Genomic DNA, 22081 nt, shown 5'->3' with positions numbered 1-22081 from the left:
TAGGCTTGGGTGGATTTTATTAATAAATAGACTATTTAAGTCGCATAGCTGACCCGGGAGGCGTAGACCTAACAGCTAAAGCTGAGATAAAAAAATAAATTCTAATTATTATAAACGAACAAAAAGCAGTTACATTCAAACGGCACTGTTTAAATCAGTACGAATAGCACACGGTCTCTTTTTAACAGTGGCCATATAAAGTACCCAACCTCTGTATGGTCTATTCATTAAGACTCTACGCCTTTGGCTCTCCCCTGCATTTATTGGTATATTAAAATATATTTCCTAGCATACAATAAATAAGACATTGTATTAATGATAAACTGCCCCCCATATTTGCCTACACCAAATGATGCCCCGTGCGCCCTTTCCTGCACGTGGACACAGCTCATTATTTTCACATGCATTCGATTAACGTGGCACATAATTCGTGGCCTTCTTAGTGGGACCTTATCGCTCTTCACTTGAGAGGACGCCTTCCTGCTCATTACTGGCTGGAACCTGGCTGCACTTGCCTCTGAAAATCAATGCCACTAGTCAAGATTTGAACAACAACCCAGTGGTCCAGTGGGACACTGATAGTTGCAGCATTGGACTACAATACACATAAGCATTGGTTATTGTGTAATTAACAAGACGGATTTGTTGGCCTTCTTATATTGAAAGCCACACAAATTCGTGAAAATGTCTTTGTTGTTATGCAGAAGTCTAAGGGTCTGCAGCTGACTTCTAAAACTATGCAAACGTAGTACAGCTTGGAATTAAAGTAAGATAACCGAATTACAAAAATAATGTTCATTAGTCCACGAAGTTTAATTAAATTGTGGTAGCTGAAGTAGATGTGATCTAACTGCTTAGTAATGGCTGCAAGTCGCAGGGTATTGAGGACATCAGCGCAAGCTAGCTGTGGCTTCTGAAGACAGGCAGCATCACAAAAATAACATTATAAGAAGTCATGTATTAAATAAAATATACTTGTTATTGTCCAATATATTTAAAATAGCCATTGTCTTTTCAGCTTTGCAACACAATGTCAGCTACTGCATACATTAGCTGGCTACAAGGCTTTTAAAAGGCAATACAAATAACTGATGAGATAGCTATCTATTTTTCATCTAACCAAAAAATTCGAAGTGCGTCACATTTTAAATTCTTAAGCTTGTTATTGGAAGTTTATTTGAACCAGCCCTGCAATAAGTTAAATGCTGTTGTAGGCTCTATATAACTTTAAGTGTGTTGGGCAAAGCATCGATGCTAGCTGTTTTTATAACCTAGCTTCTGAACAAAAACAAAAACACTCAAGCAAAATAAAAAGAAAGTACAGCAACAATAATCTGCCTCGGAAATACTTATAATTATTCATAATGCTAATGTTAACGCTAGCATCAATGTGTTTAAAAAAAAACAAAGCCTAAAAAGTTATTCAGACTTGAACTGCTACATTTTTTATGGTCATATATATTTAACCAACCAACCCTCTAATACGTTTTTGGTCATTTAACACATTTTAAGCACTATTTAAGGTGCATTGTTATGGTCTAACTTGGATTTCCTCACTGCTTGCAAGGAAGTGTTTCAAAATGCAGGATACAATTTTAATAAGTATACATACTAGCTGGGTTTTTTTGCTTGTTTGTTTTGGTTTTGTAAAAAAAAATTAAAACAGCATCACAACAATAAGGCGCAAAGATGCATACGAACCGTACTCTTTTGCCTATTATTATTATTATTGAATGTATTTAATCCGGTAGTGCAAAAACGTTGAAACGCCATTTTTACCCAACAGTCTAAGCTGTTTAGACACTTAGAGGCTGGATATGAAGCTTAAGAGTTAATGTTCAGTCAGACCCCTCCCCACGAACCCTGATTTCTGTTTGAAAGTGGCGCTTAGTGCAACTCGAGGCAACGTCATCTCGAGCTCATCCTCAAAAGGCTAGTCACAGCCAAAATCTACAGGCCTGCCCACGGATAGTTGCCATGTGCCAGGCAGATGATTCAGGCAGGCATTCAGTATGACTGCGTTTTTTTGTTTTGTTATTTTTCACAGAATGCATCCTTATGAGTTGTCCGTTAGTATTTTACCCGTTAAATAAACAACATATATACGACATAATTGAGAATAATTGTTTCACACGTTCGGCTTCGTGCGTTGCTTTAGCTTTTAGTGGCGAAGTTGATCAGACAACAAATAAATAAATAAAAAAATAAATAAGAAATAAGGAATGGCTTTGATTAATTGTAAATCGCCCTGACTTGAATGAAGATTATACAACGGCTTACATGGTAGGGGGGCTGCGAGGCACAAAGGAGAGAGGTATTCTAGACCATCAATCACTGGCAGCACCAACAGTCATTCGTAATAGATTAAGTTGGACACAGGTAGGCTTTAGTTAATTGTGAAACTAAATTTTGACCAAAATTAACAAATAAATAAACATATACTTTTCTGTATTAAATATATATAAAAAATGAACACAAAAAGTGCACAACTGGCCCAATTTGGCCGTGACTTTGGAGAGGCACTTGACAAGAGCAAGGCCCAGGACCTGCATTCAGAGAGTCTATTATGTAGCCGGACAGCAGAGAGAAATGAATGTGCACGCCTAAATCGGTGCATCCCGACAAGCTCATTGGAGATGCTGTCGCCTGCGTGTCGGGGGGCTGAAAGGCTACTTTATTGAAGTTTCTTGGGGCAACACTGAGGAGGCGAGTTCACTTTGCGGCCACATTTTCTGTCCCATTAGCTTCATTTCAGCCGGGTTGGCCGACCTTTTCCACCCTTTGACCCGGCCCTCTCACTCAACGTGTACCTTCTGTGTGCACCCTCGTAGGTAAGCCGCCAGGGCACTTGTTTGCTTTCATTGTGGGGTTGAAGTTGTATTGACGTGGTAGCAGGCAATCTGAATGGGTTACCCTTGCTCAGTACGGGGTGACCCAAAGGACCGGTGAACTCTCGGGCACTCTTAGGACTGCTTGGCCTTCACAGGGGGCTCGCTTCTCGGGGGGACTGCGAACCTAAAGTCGTACTTCTGCGCTGACTTGTGAGTAAGTTTTGGAAACAACTTGGGTTTAAAAGAAATATATATATATATATACCTTTTTTTAATATGGGCACACTAAAACATCATGAGTATTCAGTAAATGCACAGCAATTTAGTAAACTAAAAGTTTTAAATGCTAAAAGTTTCAATTTGGCATGCAATTTAATTTACTGCATATAGCAAACTACGCGAGAAGTTTTCCATTACATCTTATACTTGTTTAAAATTAACTTTCAAATATCATGTCATCTTTCTACTTGACCTTTTATTGATATTGACGTTCGCCAAAAGACGGTAAGTCAAAGATATACATATTAGAAAAAGATATAAATAGATTACCCAAACGTAACAAAAAAGCTAAAAATAAACACGTTTTATATAGTCACTAAAATAGTTTTAAACAAATTATCCCAGCAGTAGATTTTATTATATCTGCAAAGAAAAATACATGACTCCGTAGTTCAGTAAATCGGTAATTTGTAAAAAGAAAAAAATATATATGTTTCAAGGAAGAAAATGTTTTTCAAATAAACTTTGTATAGTCAGAAGTTAAGAGTTATAGTTAAAGTTAGCACCAATGGTCTTTAAACACTTAAACATCTTTTCAACTTTAAAGGCTTTCCAGATTAAATAATAACAAAATAATTAACATTTTATGCATTTATAAAAAGATGATAAAATAAAACTAAATGTAATGTTGACAACTTTGGATAGGGGTTGGTACATGAAACGTATGTAAGTAAATCCAACCAAATGCATTGAGTGTTATGGGGAAATTATTCATCACTATCCCAATATCTGACAAACGATGGTGTGATTTCTTCTTATGATTCTTGTATAGAGGCTTTTATTTTTGTGTTACGTTATTTATTATTTAATCGAGTGATTACATAAAAAAGTAAACTTGTTTTAGAAAATCATATTCAGTGCTAATACATAACGTGAATATTTCGAATATCAGTTTGACCAACAAAAAAAAAAACAGATTTTAAATTCTATGTCTTTTTGACACGTCTATAAAACTACAAATGTAAGAACGTATGCATTCGTTCCTATAAGCAGACAAAATTGTCATGATAAGCTTGTATATAAACCCTGAGCCACACCAAGATCACTATGTGTATTTTCTGCACATCCAATATTGACACAGTCATGACATATTAAGCACATGTGAGGAATTTAGACTATTTAAATGATCTCTCAGTAAATTTAGAAGGTACAGTCTTTTGGACAATTAAATGGCTCTTGTTATTTGATTGCTAGTTCAAATCCGATAAGCAGCCACTAGTGTTTAAAAACTAATACGCAGAATATGTTCTAAAATATGAGATTGACTAGCTTTCTCTACCGATCAGCACATTCAAACTATGCTCTTTTAAAGATATAGACTGTGCAAACAGGCCAGCACAAGTGCTTATTTAATACTGCATAAATACAAAAGCATAGAACAAACACTGGTGCTAATTATAAGACACAGTGCACTGTGGAAGGCCCAGATTTGATCCTTTTTCTGATTTTTCATAATTTCTTCTTTATATTTCACTCTTCAAATCTGCCAGTAAAATAAAGCTCTTATTTTACCGTAACTTGTAGTTCAACACAATATGTACACATTTGTATGTTTAATTAGATATTTAAAATGTGCTCTATTGAGCTTGATTTTATACAAAGTACGAAATAATATTTTTGTGTGACATCGAGTAATTGCGACACAAACACTGAATTGTCTGTGCTTTTTTTTTTTTTTTTTACAAAATTAATGTACCATATTTTATGCTCTCAATACACAAAATATAAACACAGTACAACCAAACCACCGAGGCGAAATACGAAAGAACCTTTAATGGTACCGATGGTTCGTTCGGCACAAAGCAAACACGAAGGTTTTAGTGTTCATTAATGTGTTTCAGATTTATGTATGTATAAATGTATGTTTGTATGACACTTCATCAAACATTAAAATCAACATCATGTTATTTTACACAAAATATGCTATCCTGGTAGCTACGCATTAATGTTAGTAGTTAGTACGCATGTATGAATTACGAATTGCATGCCTTTTTGTTGGATAAGTGTCTAATCAAAGCAATTTGGTTAGTGTTGAAAGGTTCCACTCCTTAGCATTGTTCCGTGGTGGTCTGTGTAAACGAAGCCATGGCAGCAACACAAAAAAGGAACAGGGTTGAAACGGAGGTCACCATGTTATTTTCTACAGACGAAGATCTGCTCACTTCAAATGCGGCGAGTAAACAAAATCAAAATTAAGAATGAGAATCTGACTATCTTTTTTCTTATCCTGAAATTAAGAATGAAGTTAAATTTCCTTTTTAATTTGCGTCCATTTTCGTATTTTATATAAGATTGTGAGCAGTGTCTGCTCGCACCGACTGGATGGACTAGCTAACACAATCTCCATAATCTTTGTTCTGGGGTCTTGCCCCCTAACCCTTACACTTACTGTGACCCCGAAAGCTATGCCTAACGGCCTTCCGTACTGACAGACTGAACACTGGACCTTGAGATCGAAGTCAACGATAAAAAACACACATTTCTGAGAATAGCAGTAAGAATACAGGTAAACAAGATTCAACCCAAGTATGTTTAAGACTGAAATGTTTGTATCCTACAAGAAATTTTCGTATGATAACGCGTAATTTGCTATACTTGTTCTAAAGTGATTTGACATTTGATATACCTACATCTGAGATGAACATCTAACAAAACAAAGTTGTTTACGTTTAGCTTAATTTCGACTAATCTCATATTGTGAAAACAATCAAATCTGATTTTTACGCAAATGTCCTACCTGACCAAGTACGTACTTGACGTGACCCAAATTTCTACATAATACAATAAGAAAAATATTAACGAAAGAAATTGACTTTTTAAATGTTTTCTCTAAAGTTTGTGCTCATAACCGATACTATATGTTTTTGTTTTTTTATTTGAGTACGTCAATGTATTAACAAGTTTAACACGCGTTGAAGGGTCAGAATTAGTCTTTGAGTATTTTTTGATTCAAGGTTCAGTTCTGCACTAATGTTAATGTTAAAAATAAATCAAATTAAGTATATATACAAAGCTGTCAAATAAACGTAAAAAATACTTACTAAAATTCTCGCTGTGCAGAAATTATTTACTAGAAATTATTTAAATTAAAGTGTTAAGAGAAAAATACGATTTAACATAACCATGTCGTCGAGAATTACTTACTAATCAAAGTTTTCCGTGTTTCTTATCATGATCATCAAATTCAGACATTTGGAAACCTAATTAAATCAGGTTGCTCATAAGCAGGTACAATTTTCTTACATTTCGCAATATAGCCCGTTCCGGTATGCTCATTTTAAGAACGCTATTAAAGTGTAAATATGATTCACATCATTTTGGAATAGTGTATAATGTTGAATAATGTTACAGAGTGCACATTCCTTTCTTTCACTAGACTTTCTAAAGTTGAATTTAATGGTTATGTGAGGTTCTACTTAGTTCTATATATTCAAAAACTTTTGTACGACTCCAAAAAGTCCTTCATTGCCACAAGGCCAGAAGAGCAAAAGCAATTGCAGTGAAACCTGTTTGACTCTTCAAGTCTCTCCATATAACCAAGTTTTAATTTCCATATAAGTTTTATTTCCTGCTTTTTTCACTGTTCTGAGATCGTGTTTCCTTGTGTTCATACATTTTATTTTACAGCTTAGAAAATCTGCTCGATTTCTGTCAAAGGGGGATTGCACAGATTTTTAAAAATACAAAACCAATTAAAATTAATTTGAAATGCTCCGCTTTTGAGAAACGTGCTGTATACCTCTAAGACAGAAATGATTTTGGCCCACGCATTTTAATACATTCATCACAGAGGGGCAGGAAGATTAAAATAAATACCCCCATTTTTAATTATCATTAGCATTGTATGAAGAAACTGACAAAACGAGTGAGCATTCATTTAGGTCCACTTGTTATTTTGGATAGTAAGCAAAATTGATATTTTTTCGGTCAGTTAGTTCACCACAACATAAAAAAATCTGTAGATTTCTTCACAATTAACCCTTTTACACTAAGCTGCACAAAATGACTGACTTCCTCTTTCAGGCAGTGGTTTGATTTTTAAAAATATTTATTTTGTAGGAAATTTCAAGAAACTTTTAGTGTTTCTGACTGATGTTCATACTTTATGCATATATTCTCAGACTATTTGTCGTTTTAAATCTGTGGTGTTACAAATGTGACATGCCACAAACACTGAATGATAGTAATATAGCACTGGCTTGAAAATATAAGCTTTCTTGAAAAGCAGGATTAGAGCAGGATATGGATTGAGGACCACCTGTGGATACCCATATTTCTGCACTACAAATGTATTGAAACAGCACATGGATGTTGCCTTTCACCTTCTCTCTCTCTCAGATTAAAGATAGACACATGCTTAATAAAAGAGGGGGATTATACAATGAAAGAGGTGAACCTACTAAGTTATCCTACTAGATATATATCTAAAAGACCATCACACTCACATACCGCTTTGTCTTAATACAGTGGCCCAAAACCAAAACAGTGTGTAGCCTTTCAAGACCAATATTGATCAAATTAAAATCTACATTTGATTCTGAGATAAATGATACTCAGAAGTAAATGATTTAAAGAGCCACAAACTTAACAATAAAAAATGGTGCTTCCAATTATTCAATGAGCGATGCCATAGAAGTAAAGTAGATGACTTTGAAGAACCACACTGTAAACATATAATTTGTTTGATTTTATGTAAAATGTAATATAACTCTGTTTAATGTAAAATGTAATATTTCCAAACATTACTCAACTTTGAGTTTGATGCCATTTGCAGCTTTCCAGTTACCACTGGCTTTTGGCACCATCTATTTGCATACTGGGCGTGTCCTTCTCGTTCTGACACCCACCATTAGTGTGTAGTCGTTCTCCCCAGGCTATATAACCTTGTAGATAATGTATTATGATGTTGTAGGCTGTAAAATTATAGGCGTCATTTGAAAGGCTGACACTGTGTTCCCTCTAGGAAATTTACTTTTCTCCATACAATTTCCTGAGTATTATAAATCTATGTTTTTTTGTTAAATTATGAAAAAAGAAAAAATGCAAATCTATTTTATAGTCACCTGTTCAAAGAACTCAAAGTACAATAATTAATGAATAAAAATTATTTGATTGATTGCTTAAAATGTTTTGTAAATTCAAGGTTGCAATACATTATGAAACGCAAACTCAAAATAACTTTTACATGATGTAAAAGTGATTCTTCTATGGCAGCGCTCAAGATAACCATTTGAAACGCTTTCATTTTTAAGAGTGCACTAGAGAGATAGTCTTCTAATAATTGGGTTCAAAACTCAAAAGCATAACTCTACATCGTATTCAGGGTAAAGTAAAACAGCAAGATTGTTGATGTATTTTTTAACCAGTGATTATTTGGTGGAAAGGCCAGCTTTGGGGTGTTTGACTGGGTGCTGAGGGCTTTTGTCCAGTCCGCTGGGGTGTCTGCAATGGCTCTAAACATATGCGGTCATGAGGAGGTCAGGAGACGCGCTGCTGCGCGCGGTGATTAATGTCATCTTTTCAATGGTGAACACACAAGAGTGCCATTCTTAGACTAACATTTTAGACGCAGTGGAAATGTGGCCTCTGTGCGAGCTCTGTGCGGTATCTGGCGAAGGTTTATCTTTATCCTCTGAAACAAACTCAAGGAAAGTCTAAGTATGCGATGCATGCGAAATCAGCTACTGAAAAATAAATAGATAATAAATAAATAGCTAATTTACTGGATCTGTTGGAAATACGAATTTCGGTACTACATTTATTGATAATATCACTTGTTTCGGTCTGTTCTCACAAATTAATTTGCAAATCTTTTGCAATCATTTGAAACGTTAATATATTTTGTTTAAATGCTACCAAAATATTGTTTAATTGTAGTTATATATTACATTTTTATTAAGATAACTAGAAAACTAGAGTATTTTAAATAATACTCAATGTACCATAAAGTAATAAGGTTACTTTAAATAAGAAATATCAACAAAGTTCTAAGCATACATTTCAGTACAACTTCATTCTCAATGTCACTACCTTTCTTCTATATTAAGAAATCAACTAGCTCAGCTCTGGTCTTAAAACCTACCTTTTCTTTACATGTTCTTCCAGATCATTTTAAATCCGAATTTCTCGATTAGCAGCATCAAAATATTAAATAAAATATATTTTATTATTTCAAAATATGTTTTTTAAGCGTCTGAGCCTTAAAATAGGTCATAGTCAAATAAATACAAATAAAAAATAAATAAATAAGTGCAACAAAACATTATTTCAAAGATATCCTAAAATGGTCACGTTTGATTACATTAATAAACACAGCGTATATATATTTTTTACAATTCTTTAGAATGTTGTTTACTCTTAAAGGTCTCTTTCACATTCATTGGGGAACCCAAATTTGTTCTATCGTGGCATCGCTCAAATAACGTATTGTAAAACCGTCATCAAGACTACAGTCTACTCTGAAACTAGTTGTCTCTTGTGGTCTCGATCAAACCCATCAGTTAATGACCTTGATAACTAACTGACTGTTGGTATTATGATTATTGATCGTGATCTTGTGGTACCAGGTTAAAATCAACCTGTGTCAATAAAAACAGCACACTTCCGTTTTCTCTTTAGACACAGGTAAGCTTGTATGCATCTCAAGATTTCAGGATTCAAGATTTTTGCTGTCACGTCACAGAGTACAGGTGTACATGTGAGTGAAAAACTTGGGTGCTCACAAGTTCTCAAAATTGTGTTGAGAACAGTATTTACAACGTAGAATAATAGTGAAATAAAATAGAATGTACAGATAACTTTACAGTATACACAATATACACAATAAGAGTACCAAAATAACGTACACTATAGACATACTCACAAGTGATATTGCACGGAAATACGTTAAGTAAGACTGAATATATAAATGTACCATACTATATAGATGTATGGATAAGATATTTCACATATCTTGGGTAATCCGGGTATGGTGCGAGTTGTGCAGTTAAGAATAATGAACAACTCAATAGCAATTCGATTTTTTTTCACAAAGCTAGACGAGAATCTTGGCTACAAAACGACTCTCTATTGAAAAGTGGTCGAAATAAATGCTTCGTGCAGAGGAGAACACAAGTATATTCACACTCAAGAAAACACTCGTTTATGGTGCTTTGCTTTGATTTTGCTTCTCTCTGCCACACTGTCGCGTTTAGCTCCTCTTTGCATAGAGCTTTATCTTTTGGAAGCCACGGCGTAAGCGTGGGCCTTTTTATCGATGTTTTATGCAGCTGTTTGTGTCAGCAACCACAAGAGCGCAGAAGGTAAGGAGGAATTATAAAAGGGTTGACACCCGTAGCGACCGGCGCGCTTTTGTGAGAGAAAGAAAAATGATTTATTGCCAGCGTCGTGGTTCAAACAGAGTTCACGGAGAATTGGAGTATACTCGCGGAGGCGCTGAGTTATGGTCGTGCTGAGCCAGTACATCAAAGATCCCTTTTCAGATCCAGTGAATGGGCTCAGCGGCGCGAGACACAGGCAAAACTCACCTTAATTATCACGATCTGCATTTATACATAAACAACAGCAGCTAAAAAAAAGGACAAAAGAGAAAGTCTGATCTGATATGTGGCCATATGTACACGCCATAAATGACTTAACGTTTTGTATCATATATTGGACATCTATGCATAATATTGGGCCCATTCATAGATTAGTGCTTGGAAGGTAAATACGTTAAGTAAAGGTATGAAGTAAATATTTAATATCTATAACAGTGAGCATATGTAGTCTATGCATGATTTATATCAGTATCAGTAATTGACAAGTATATGGTTTATATAGATCTGTAAAGGCTTCAAGAGGTGTGTGGATTTGTGGACAACCTGTTGTTATTATTGTTTTAACCTATATTTAGTTTATCACGCAAGCATTGGTCTTTTTTTCATCAAATTTCTGTATAGGCCCTATATGCAAAAAAAGATTCAGTATAGAATTAAATAAGGGGTTATTTCACCTGTAACAATAATAGCTTTTTGGTGCTAATCAAACAAAATGTTATAGATTTTTTTTTCAACCATTTTAAATCAGGTAAATACTCATATAAGCATTCATTGACTTTGTATAGAACCTTTTCTTCAAACATAATCATTTAAATATACATATAGTATACAGTGTCTGGATGTAAGTGTTAATAATATGGAATAAAACATATCTTGATTCTTTAAGATCATTCATAATATACTTGATATGTCACAATCCCACCACACAAATGATAAAACTGTCAAGACATCTATGATTGATAGGACCAGTTTTTTTAATGAATGACAATGTTATTTGATATGCTATTGTTCTGTAACTATACAGCATCAATTTGACTTTTTGGAAAATAATTAAGGGTCCATAAGTCCATGCATATTTAATTTCTGCTATTTTATTTCTCTGAACCCAGAAATTGATTCCCTGTCTTAAAACAAAAGTATGCTACAATGGGTTTTAAAATATCATGATTTTCTATATCGTAACAGAATTGGGAGAAAACAAGCCATATATGCCATATATGCAAACTATAGATTTTCAAGTTCATGCAAGTATGCACAAACCATCACTTATCCATACACATCACATGACTGGCTGACCCTTAGCTACCCCCTGATTTGGTAAAAATTTCTTAAACCTGATTCTGACATCAAGGCTTCCTCACTGTCTCATTGTCATAATAAGTGAACTCAATAATCTGATTACATTTCTTGTTCTCATAAAAAAAATATTGTCACAATTTTACATCTCGTCACTTCAATGCTCTCAACTTTAACATAGTGCTTCTCAATCCTGGTCCAGTAGAAGACCATATCCCTGGTCCAACACAGGTAAACCATGCTATTAAATAAATGGGTTATTTAACTTATGCAGCTGCTTGATAACAAGTTAAACATTTGATATGTGGGTTGCCCAGGACAAACTGTGAGAATCACTGCTTTAGATTAGATCTTATTAAATGTATTCTGCAAACTGTTTCATGAAATGAGATTTCTACTTATGAAAATTGGTCATACAGCTTTTATGTGGATATTAACATGGAACAAACGGATAGTTTTCAAGAAATTTTTGTAAGTACACAATACATCATAATATTTATTATTATTATTATGACTATTCCACAATGCTTTACATCCAGTAAATAGCAAAGAGCCCTTGGAGAATCCCCATTGTTAAGGGTGCACTGTGACGTCATTAATCACAGTATTGATAAATATCGTCCTATTGACCATCCATATGGACATGATAACACTAGTAGAACAAATAACGTGCTATATCAACAACAGCAGTCATAATAATAATAATAATAATAATAATAATAATAATAATAATAATAATAATAACATTAGACCTAACCTCCATGCCATGTTAAAAAGCTCAGCGTCATGTGAAGTTCATCTCACTTGGTCTTTAATTCATTTGTGGAATTGAACAGGCCTTTCGCGTGCATTCGCTGCCGCATACTTGAGCACAGTAATATTTCATGTTAATGGCGCTGCAGCTCGGCAGAAGCCGGACTTGTAATATGCACGGTGAATGCTTCTATTTGACAAGCCTTGTGACAGCAATTCACTGAACTCTAAATAACAAATCGTTCTTAAAACAAGATTGATTTTAGAGTTACAAATGAAGAGGATCGGGGCACGACTCCCCCCCTCTCGATATTCTTCCTTAATAAAGGCTTTATGAATGGTCTGTTTTGTTCAGGCGCGGGCAAAACCGCACGCCTGAAATGAAATAAATAGTGAGAAGGGCTTTGCGGGGAAATTATGAGGCGGGATAAGTAGCTATTCTACAACTGCACGAGCTATTCTACAGGCTGCGCGAGGGCGCAGTTTGGATCTGGAGCGGTATTCAGGTAGAGGAAGCACAGCAAACACGGCGAATCCCCAGACCTAAATGAACACCCACCGTGCTTAATTAACACCTGCCGTGTTCATTCGAGTCCAGCTGGATCCTAAATGAACGCACTGCTAATTCAACGCTGGGGACTCTGCTGTGTACCTGGCAAGCTTCGTGTGTTGCTTCACGGAAAGGCCTTCTTAAATAAGACCCGCCTTCTTTTTTTTGTTTCCAATGATCCCTCTACTTTTAGAATTCAGGGTTACTTGGCTGTCTCGGCAAAAATAACCCAGTCTGGGTTTAGATGCAATCTTCAATTGAGCGACGTCCCTAAGCTAAACCTTTAATTGCGTAATAACGTTTAAAAAAGGCCTTTCTATTTATATAAGTGTACTGTTCTTAAAACAGGCCAAAACTAGCTCGCCGGATTGGAGAGCCGTTGCTAATACCCCAAACAAGGCAGCGAGGTGGAGGAGGGATAAAGCGAGTAAGAACCTCCATTAATCACAAGTTACAGAGGAAGTCTCTCTCTCTCTCTCTCTCTCTCTCTCTCTCTCTCTCTCTCTCTTTCTCTGTTGCTTTTTCTCTCTCGCAAAGCTTTTCAACGAGCGTATGAAGAGAATGGTTGAAGTTCAGACTATTAGGCTGCCCAGCTGGCATTTCAACGTTGAGTCAACATTGAAACAACGTTGGATTTGGTGTTGATTTTGAAAAGTGAATCAACTTTGAAATGGCAACGTTGTTTCAACATTGTACGTTTAACTTTTAATAAACCAAAGCTCACTAAAAGTAGAAAATCCTATGGTTAACAGAGTGTTAACAATAAACTTACATTACTGTGGTAAATCTGAGTATAAAGAAAGTTACCACTACTAATCTGATTACTGAATACCTGATCTCAAAAACACTAAAACAGTAAAACTAATAGAACATGAACATACCCGCAGGTATGGTAAAGAATTGGTGCCAAATTAAAAATTGAAATTTAAAATACTTATTTAAAAGGCAGAAGGTTGAGGACATTATGTCGATTCAACGTTACCATTTCAACGTTTGCACAACCATTTAACATTACGTGTTGTTTCAACGTTGAAACAACAACAACAACATACATTACTTCCACTATATTTCAACCACATTTCAACGTTGAAGGTCAGTTGCGTGGCAGCTGGGTATATGTTTTTAAACATTTTTCTCCTTCCACACATAAACAATAGGGCAACATGAAATACACCAGGAGTTCAGGTTTTATTTATAATATTTTTATTCGTTTTGTTATTGTGTAGAGCTTTTGTCTTGTCTTGTCAGGTTCATGTGTCAGTTTCACGTGTTCATGTGTTTCACATTGCGTTTTTATGGTGTCACATGATCACATATAACTCACCTCATCACTTCGTGTCAAACTTTCTCACATTATGCCAAAGGTGTGTATTTAAGGTTCAACAAACCACTGCGATTTTACCTTTTTTTTGTACAAAGGTAAAAAATTTTTTTTTAATACACCTATATTTGTTGTTATAAAACATAAATGTAATACATGTATTCTCAGATATGTGTTCACGTAAAAATATTGTTAAAACATTATTTTGTTATGAATTTATTTATTCATCATATAGTGATTGTGCAAACATAATCCATTGGATATTTAGAATAAATGTGTATTAGGAACGTAAAACTGAAAACTAACTAAATAATAGACCAATAGACCAGCAACCGGGTTCCTCCCTTGGAAGGGGTGCATGACGTCATAGGGTATAATTTTCAAGCGATTAATAAACTACGATTTATAATATTAAATCCCATTAATCTTAAACGACTCAGACTCAACGATGTTGCCAGAAACTAGTGAGCGCAGACAGGAGGAAACTCTCTTCAGAAGATCTGTTTTGAGTTATGATTGGGCGTCCTTTGATCGGGGCTTTGTTTTAAAGCATTTTCATTTCCAAAATCGTCTTGAAAAATATCCAAAAAACAGAATCAGACAGTTACAGCAACTTTATCAGGCGCCAAGAACAAAAAAAAAATAAGTTTGAACGTCGTGAAACAGCAAAGTGCGTATATATGATTCAGACACAGAGAGCTACTCTTTTGTGCATTGTTCGTGGCTATGATTGTCAAATTTCCTTTGTTTGACCACACCCAATTATGCCATTGACGTTTGAGAGTTAATTCAGGTTAAAAAAAGGAATTGATGATGGATTAATATTAATAAAACTTAAGGAGTCATTGGCGGACGTCACTCCAGACAAACTATAAGTGATAAATTGCATTTGTAATAAATAATACGTATTGTTTAGAGCATATATAGCTTACATTTAGACACAATAACACAGACGGAACGATACATACGAACAATCGGTGTCACGGATAATTTTAAATCAACCGCCTTTAATCGAGATGGCTTTTAATTTAATACCAAAGAAAATTATCGCAGTGGTAAGTTTTAAAAAATATATATTTTAAAACGACTGAGATAGCAAAAACGCCACACATGTCTAAGTTATATATATATCAATAATCTGTACTTATGTATGTTAATACCTACCACAACCGCGTCAGACTTTTAAAACTGCTCTGTTTTAACTGTCCGCTCGTTTAATTTTAAGAAAAAATATTTTTTAAACATTTTAAAATCCTTAGAGGAAAACAGCAAAGATAGACCAGATCCCAGAGATCCATCCGCTCCATGTCTCTCCTTCTGTTTGAGTTTCTCTCCCTCTGTCGCGCTGATGTGTACATCTCTCTCTCTCACTCTGTCACGCGCTCCGCTCTTTCACCATTGTGACTTTTCCCAAAACATTGCACTTTCTAAACTTTCTCATTCTTCTCGTCTTCTCGTTTGTTTCAGGTCTACAGGTCAGGCGCGGTATGATGGAGGTTTCAGTAGAAGATGATGAGAAGCCTGGAGACGGAGGCGTCGTGGCTCCTTCGGCGAGAAGTTGCTCGAGCGTCGTCCCATGCGCCGGGCTATTGGAGGACGGCCCCACGTGACTACGGGGTTCACACGCACTGCCAGACTATTAAATACGTGTGAGTGCAGCCTACTTTACAGCGATTATTAATCCGGCGTGAGTAATTAGACGACAAGCGTTCGGAATGCAAACGTTATCACACCACGAGGGGAACAATGATTATAGTTATGTGTCCACAATCCTTGTCAATCCTCTTCATCATCTTCCTTCCGTGGACCCACAGTGTTCATCTTCTCCGTGTCTTCTTCTCCAGGGCGGGTGCTCTACAGTGGAGCCTGGTGACCCCAACCAAGCGGGGCCCGGTGAAGGCCACGAGTGGGACCATGTTTTCGCTCAGAAACCCAATTCAAGCCAAAACACGTTTGGGATTGGACCCCACCACTGCATGGACCAGGCTGACTTGTTAAAAACCAATGGAACAAGTGCTAAAGACCTTCTCTTCAAGACGTTGTACCCGTGGATGGGCGAGAGGCAACCTTCTTCCATCCCCAACTTCTGCCAATCAGGTTTGAACACTTTTGAAAGTTTGAACACTACTCAAGAAGGATAAACGAGCTGCATTTAAAAAAAGTGGTTAATCTGATCTATGAATCATCTTTTGATCAATAAGGAATTGAGACAGATTGGGTTTGACTTTGGTATGATCTGTCTCATTTGCCCTAGCATCAGCTAAATGACAAGCAGTACTTCATTAGCTGAGGGCTGAGCTGTTAATCACACTTCTTTATCAATCAATTAATTCATATTAAAATACCTCCACTTTCAGTTTTTAATACTTTGACGTTTCTTTACGGATCTTTTAACAAAGCAGCACAAAAACAAAGACACAAAGAAGAACTTACTTCAATACATAAACAATACATGTGTGATTCCCATGGGTTCTTTAAAAAACTGTTTAAAATGGATCCACATATTGCATCACAAATGGTTCTACTAATGCTACAACTCAAAGAACTAAGTTTAAGTTTGTGATTGTTAAAAATTGGGGCAATAATATTAGCTTTGCCTGTAACTTTGAGCATGAAGCCAATATTTATATCAAACAACTGGAAACTACTACAATGCTTCATTTAATGCTCAAGAAAATGCTCATAAATGTCCACTAAGATGAATGAAGACCACTAACTGCTTCAGTTATTGTTGAGGCTTAGAGAAACGGAGACAGTTTCCTGAGATGAATTTGTCCCCATTCTAAGAAATTGCTGTGTGGCAAAACATTACATTTGAATGTATGGCCACATAGGAGCACACGGGACAGGCAATTAAATAAGGATGGAATGCTTAAGTATTCTTACTCACTGAAATAATTAAAAACACAATTATTAAACGTTTCTGAAATGTACGGGGATTTTGATTTGTGATATTGCTTTCCCCCCCGAAAGATTAGTTTTTTCTTTTTGTTTCATGGGAGTGAAAATACTCAATTTGCTCAACTTTAGGGAGAGAAAAAAAGCAGCAGCCCAAGAACTTGTACAGAAATGAATATTTTATGGAAATGACTACCTTTAGTTGCCTTTAGTTCTCATAATGGGAATTACACACAGGCCTGGGAAGTTTGCTGCGGCTGTTCTGCATGTTTGCATGTCATAACATGAAGGATCTCAGACATTCTTCTGTGTACAGTAATATAGAAATGGCAGGTCAGGTTTTTTCTTGGATCAGCAAGTGTGGGTGATGTAACCATATAGCTCAGCATTTTAAACATGATTGGGCTGGAAGTAATCTGCAACATTTGTTATTGCAGCAAAAATGCAGAAAGACATATAATTAATTAAAGAAGCTATTAATGTACACAAGCCACTGAGTATCTACATTTTATTTATAATATTTTAGTTCAGACCTTGTACAATTCATTGTACAGAAAGTGCTAAATCTGTGGATAGCAGACAATGAATGGAAAAATACTGTTAAGCAGGTAATGCAACTGAACTAGCATGAAGGTCAATCTGTAGCCAATCCAATGAGCTCAGTTTGAGCAACAACCAACAAGAAAAATGCTTTTCAATCTGGGTTATCAGCACTATTTTTTAAAACATGTTTTCATACAATCGAATGTATACTTTACATTAAATTACATTACATTACATTTGGCAGATGCTTTTGTCCAAATCGACTTACAATAGAGTAACAGAAGTTCAAGGTAAAAAAAAAATATATATATATATTTTTAGACAGGGCCTAAAAGAGGTCAAATGGAAATAGTGGGATAGAGGAGGAAAGGAGGGGAAGAAGACAATTAGGTTAGATTTTAAAGGTTACTTCTTATTATGATTGTGCTTTAGTGACACGGTTTATGCCACTCAAACATAATTTAAATGAAATTTTATAATCATTTGTATTGCATCAATGAACACAACAAACACCAATCAAACACCAAGTCAACACATTTGGGCATGTTTAATTTAGATCAGTTTAGGAAGGTGACACTTTAGAAAATGTGACAAGTCTAATACAGTCATCAAGGTCAGGGATTATAACAATAAACGATATTTGATCGATTTCATTGCTTGCCAGTGTACGGTGTTGTGTGTTGTTTAAGCACATTTTTTAAGGAGCAGCTGGTGAACTAAAATCAGAGCATGGCTGAGACTCTCCAGGGGGGTTTCAAAACAATTCTGAAGGGATTAAGAACATATACTAAGACAGGAGGGCTGTAAAACGGGATGTATTTTTAGATCTCTTTGTGTTCCCTCAGGTGCGGCGGTGTTGAACAGCGACGAGGCCTGTTCTCCGCAGAGGGTGAGGAAGAGTGACAGCCGCTCTGGCAGGAAGCGTTCCCGGGCAGCTTTCACCTCCTCTCAGCTGCTGGAGCTGGAGAAGGAGTTCCACTTCAGCGCTTACCTGTGTCGCCCAAGGCGGCTCGAGATGGCCTCGCTGCTGAAGCTCACCGACCGACAGATTAAAATCTGGTTCCAAAATCGACGCATGAAGTACAAGAAGGATCACAAGGGCAAGGTGACGGCATGGCCATCCTACTCTAGCCAGGGGATGAGTGCCTCGTCTCCGGCGGACGTTGGTGCTTCAGCAGGAGATATCAAAGCTTCAGATAAACTTCAGTTCTTTCACCATCGACAACCAACATCAGTGAACTTCACTCAAAACCACTACAGTGAACCATCATACAAAGACTGGCTCCTGCTCACAAAACCAACTCCAACACCAGTTCATCTGGACTTCAGCAGTGTTCCTCAGCCAACCTCCAGACCCAGTGACTCGCCCTTAGCTTCTGTCCCTGACCTCTGTCTCCACAAGCAAGACGAGAGACGTCTCCTGGTTCCTCCCGCACCCTCATACCAATGATTCAACCAGTCCTCAGTGTGGTACATTCCTGTTCATGGTCCACCACTCCTTCAGCTGTATCTTCTCCTGACAGTTTACCCATGCCCATGCCATAGTCTGATTAAATGAGCCTCCCCAGCTGCCAGCACTTTGAGGAGAGGCAGGATTTGTTGCCCTCAGAAGCTGATTTACAGGCAGAACGTTGACTTAGAAGAACCACAGAGCCAAGTTCACTGTCATGGGCGACGGTCCAAAGGAGAATTACATGTTATCAGCCAATATGCAGCAAAGCAGGGAGGGTTTTCCTCAGCGGATAAGCTGCAAGCAGACTCTGTGAAAAGAGCCGAGATTTATTGCACATGGATTCAGGCCCACTTCTGAGAGTTTATCTACCGAGCGCAGAAAACAGCATGTTTAAAAAAGCATAAGAATCCTCCTAACGTTAACAAGTGCATTCATTTTTTAACTTTAATGGGAAAACAGGCAAGATGATGCATCGTCTGAGGCTCGTCTCAACCCGTATTTATGATCTCTGAAAGTAGAAAGTAGTGTTATGAGAGTTTACCTTTTTGTTTAATGATGCTGGTTCTGCTGGTATAAAAGCTTGAAGGCACTTTTGAGTTTGAGAAGAACTTTCGGCAGCTGGAATCAATTTTGGATACTTTTTTGTTTGGATGTTTTTGAGTTATTCAAAATGTTAAAAAAAAAACGAGCAGAAGGAGGCATGCATGCTTTGTCACAGATTTAATTTCATTTCTGCATTGATTGATTACTTTTCCATTATTGTACCATTTATTCCCCTTTATTCTGTTCTTAAACTGATTAGTTTGACACACATATTACCAACACGCTTACCTCTTTATCTATATTATTGCAATCCTAATAGATGAATGTAGTCGATATAATTAATAGATAGGTAGATATTTCATTTAGCATTTTAATTAATTCAATTCTGTGAATGGTGGAAATCTGAACAGAAACTACCTCAAGTGTTCATTACAGGTGCATATTTTTTAGAAATAGTTGGCAAATAGTTGTTTTTTGTTGTTTAAATGTTGTTCAATCTGTGTTTTGTGTTCTTTGTTCTCTGTTTAAAAGCAATAACAAAAAATCTGAATAAACTGAACAAATGCATGAATCAAAATCCATACGAGACGTGATGTTGGTCTTTGTAATCGTCAGAGTAAATGATATGTAGATATAGAGAGATGTGAGTCCAAAAAAAAAGCTTGGTAATTTTTCTGCAAGGTGACTTTGGAAGTTTTTGTTTCATAATACTTTTCTTGTTTTTTTCTCTTTTTTTTTGCATTTAGCAGCAGTGTATTTTGTATTCTGTAAAACAATCTATAGATACATACATGCCTTCCCCCGCCCCCGCCTACCACTCTACCAACATTAATCATCCGGACAAGGCTCTCTCTCTCTCTCTCTCTCTCTCTCTCTCTCCCTCTCTCTCTCTCTCTCTCTCTCTTTCTCTCCCCCTCTGTAGCAGTGCACGCTCACGTCATTGCTGCCGGGCTGCTGCTTCTGCATCCCCCCCCCCCCAAAATCTGCTTTTCCTCAGTATAGCATGATAAGACCCCCAGCTTTCCTAAGCTTTTCTAACTTCAAACCTCCCAAATATTTCAAGACAACAGTGTTTCTCGAAGTTAGAGGAGGCAGGGCAAGGCAACATTTGTGGAAGCTGTGCCGGGCTGTGTGGGCGATAGCTCATTTTGATTAATTATGTTTAATTAAGGTGTCATCGTGAGTCATTTTATAAACTAAGCAAGGAATTGCAAAAATCTACCCTTTTTTTGCAGAAATATTGCCTTCAGTTCCATTTTAAACGAGGCGATAAATCATTTTTTGATTCGGGCCTAATTGACCTTAGTCATTTGAATCTGGTCAATATGATATGAAAATGAATTTTGAAATTGGGAATGTACTGCAGAATATTATGCGTAAAAGTGTTGAAGATGTGAAGATGATGCCATTCCGTAAAAAAACTTGAACCTTAAACCATTTTTCAAAGGGAGTAACTAAACAAATCCAAGCACTGATAGTAGACTAAGCAGTTTTCAATGTCTGGAAAGAGGAAAAAATCCAAAATTTCCCAAAAATACCCCATTTCCATTTTCTTTTCTGGTGGCCGCTAGAGACTGGAGCACATCCCTGCTGTGTGTCTTACTTACCATCCATCACCGAGCAGCGGTGTTCGTTATGCAAAGCAGGAGCTGGCCTCCCGGTGGCCCCTTCGTGCAGCTAATAGGAGTACACACTCTATTGAGATCATGGATGCATCAAATTCACCCTTGTTTGCTTTCTTGTTTGATTTCTGTACTGAATTAAGATCTAGAACATATGATATGGAAAAAACAGCATTTCTTGGTGAATGTCACCTTAGTAAGAAATAGGTATTACTAGGCACTGCTTTATGCATGAGGTCTATTTAGCTTCTGATCCATCAAAGATCTGGTCAATGCGCCTGCGTGAGAAAAAGGAGTCATAGGAAGCCGTTGAGTAACAGTAGGCCTGAAGACCGTATTATCCTCCCTGATAATTCACAGCAGGGTTCAACCACAGCTGGAAGACTGGAAGTTATGCACCGAAGAAGGTCAAGCCTAATTCAGACATATCACTGCATCAACCGAGGTCCAGGACAGGAAAGCGGCTCAGTAATAGGCTCCAGTATATTCCTGAATCCATCATTGAATTCAATACGTAATTAATTCACAGAAAATCAGCTGTGGACAGAGAGAAATCTCTCCCTGAGAGCCCAGGGACAATGCTTTACTATAGATAGACTTCCAAAGAAAAGAAGAGAGGGGAAAATAGATGGAAGCTGCATTGAATTCTTTACATTCTTGCGTGTGCTGGCTG

General features: G+C 36.6%; 1 protein-coding gene across 1 annotated transcript; it reads left to right on the top strand.

The window, feature by feature from the left end:
• The first annotated feature begins 2235 nt into the window (after positions 1 to 2235).
• On the top strand, positions 2236 to 20367 carry LOC103033469 (homeobox protein Hox-C5-like). The gene is given in 5 exon segments (XM_022677071.2): positions 2236 to 3041; positions 15817 to 15998; positions 16194 to 16329; positions 16332 to 16446; positions 18636 to 20367. Coding segments are annotated over 4 exon segments (996 nt in total). The 5' UTR covers positions 2236 to 3041; positions 15817 to 15858; the 3' UTR covers positions 19241 to 20367.
• Positions 20368 to 22081: the final 1714 nt, after the last annotated feature.

Source organism: Astyanax mexicanus, chromosome 13 (genome assembly GCF_023375975.1).
Source record: "Astyanax mexicanus isolate ESR-SI-001 chromosome 13, AstMex3_surface, whole genome shotgun sequence".
In the NCBI taxonomy this organism is placed as follows: Eukaryota; Metazoa; Chordata; class Actinopteri; order Characiformes; family Acestrorhamphidae; genus Astyanax; species Astyanax mexicanus.
Note: the sequence above shows the minus strand (reverse complement) of the source record. Positions and strands in the feature narration are given on the sequence as shown.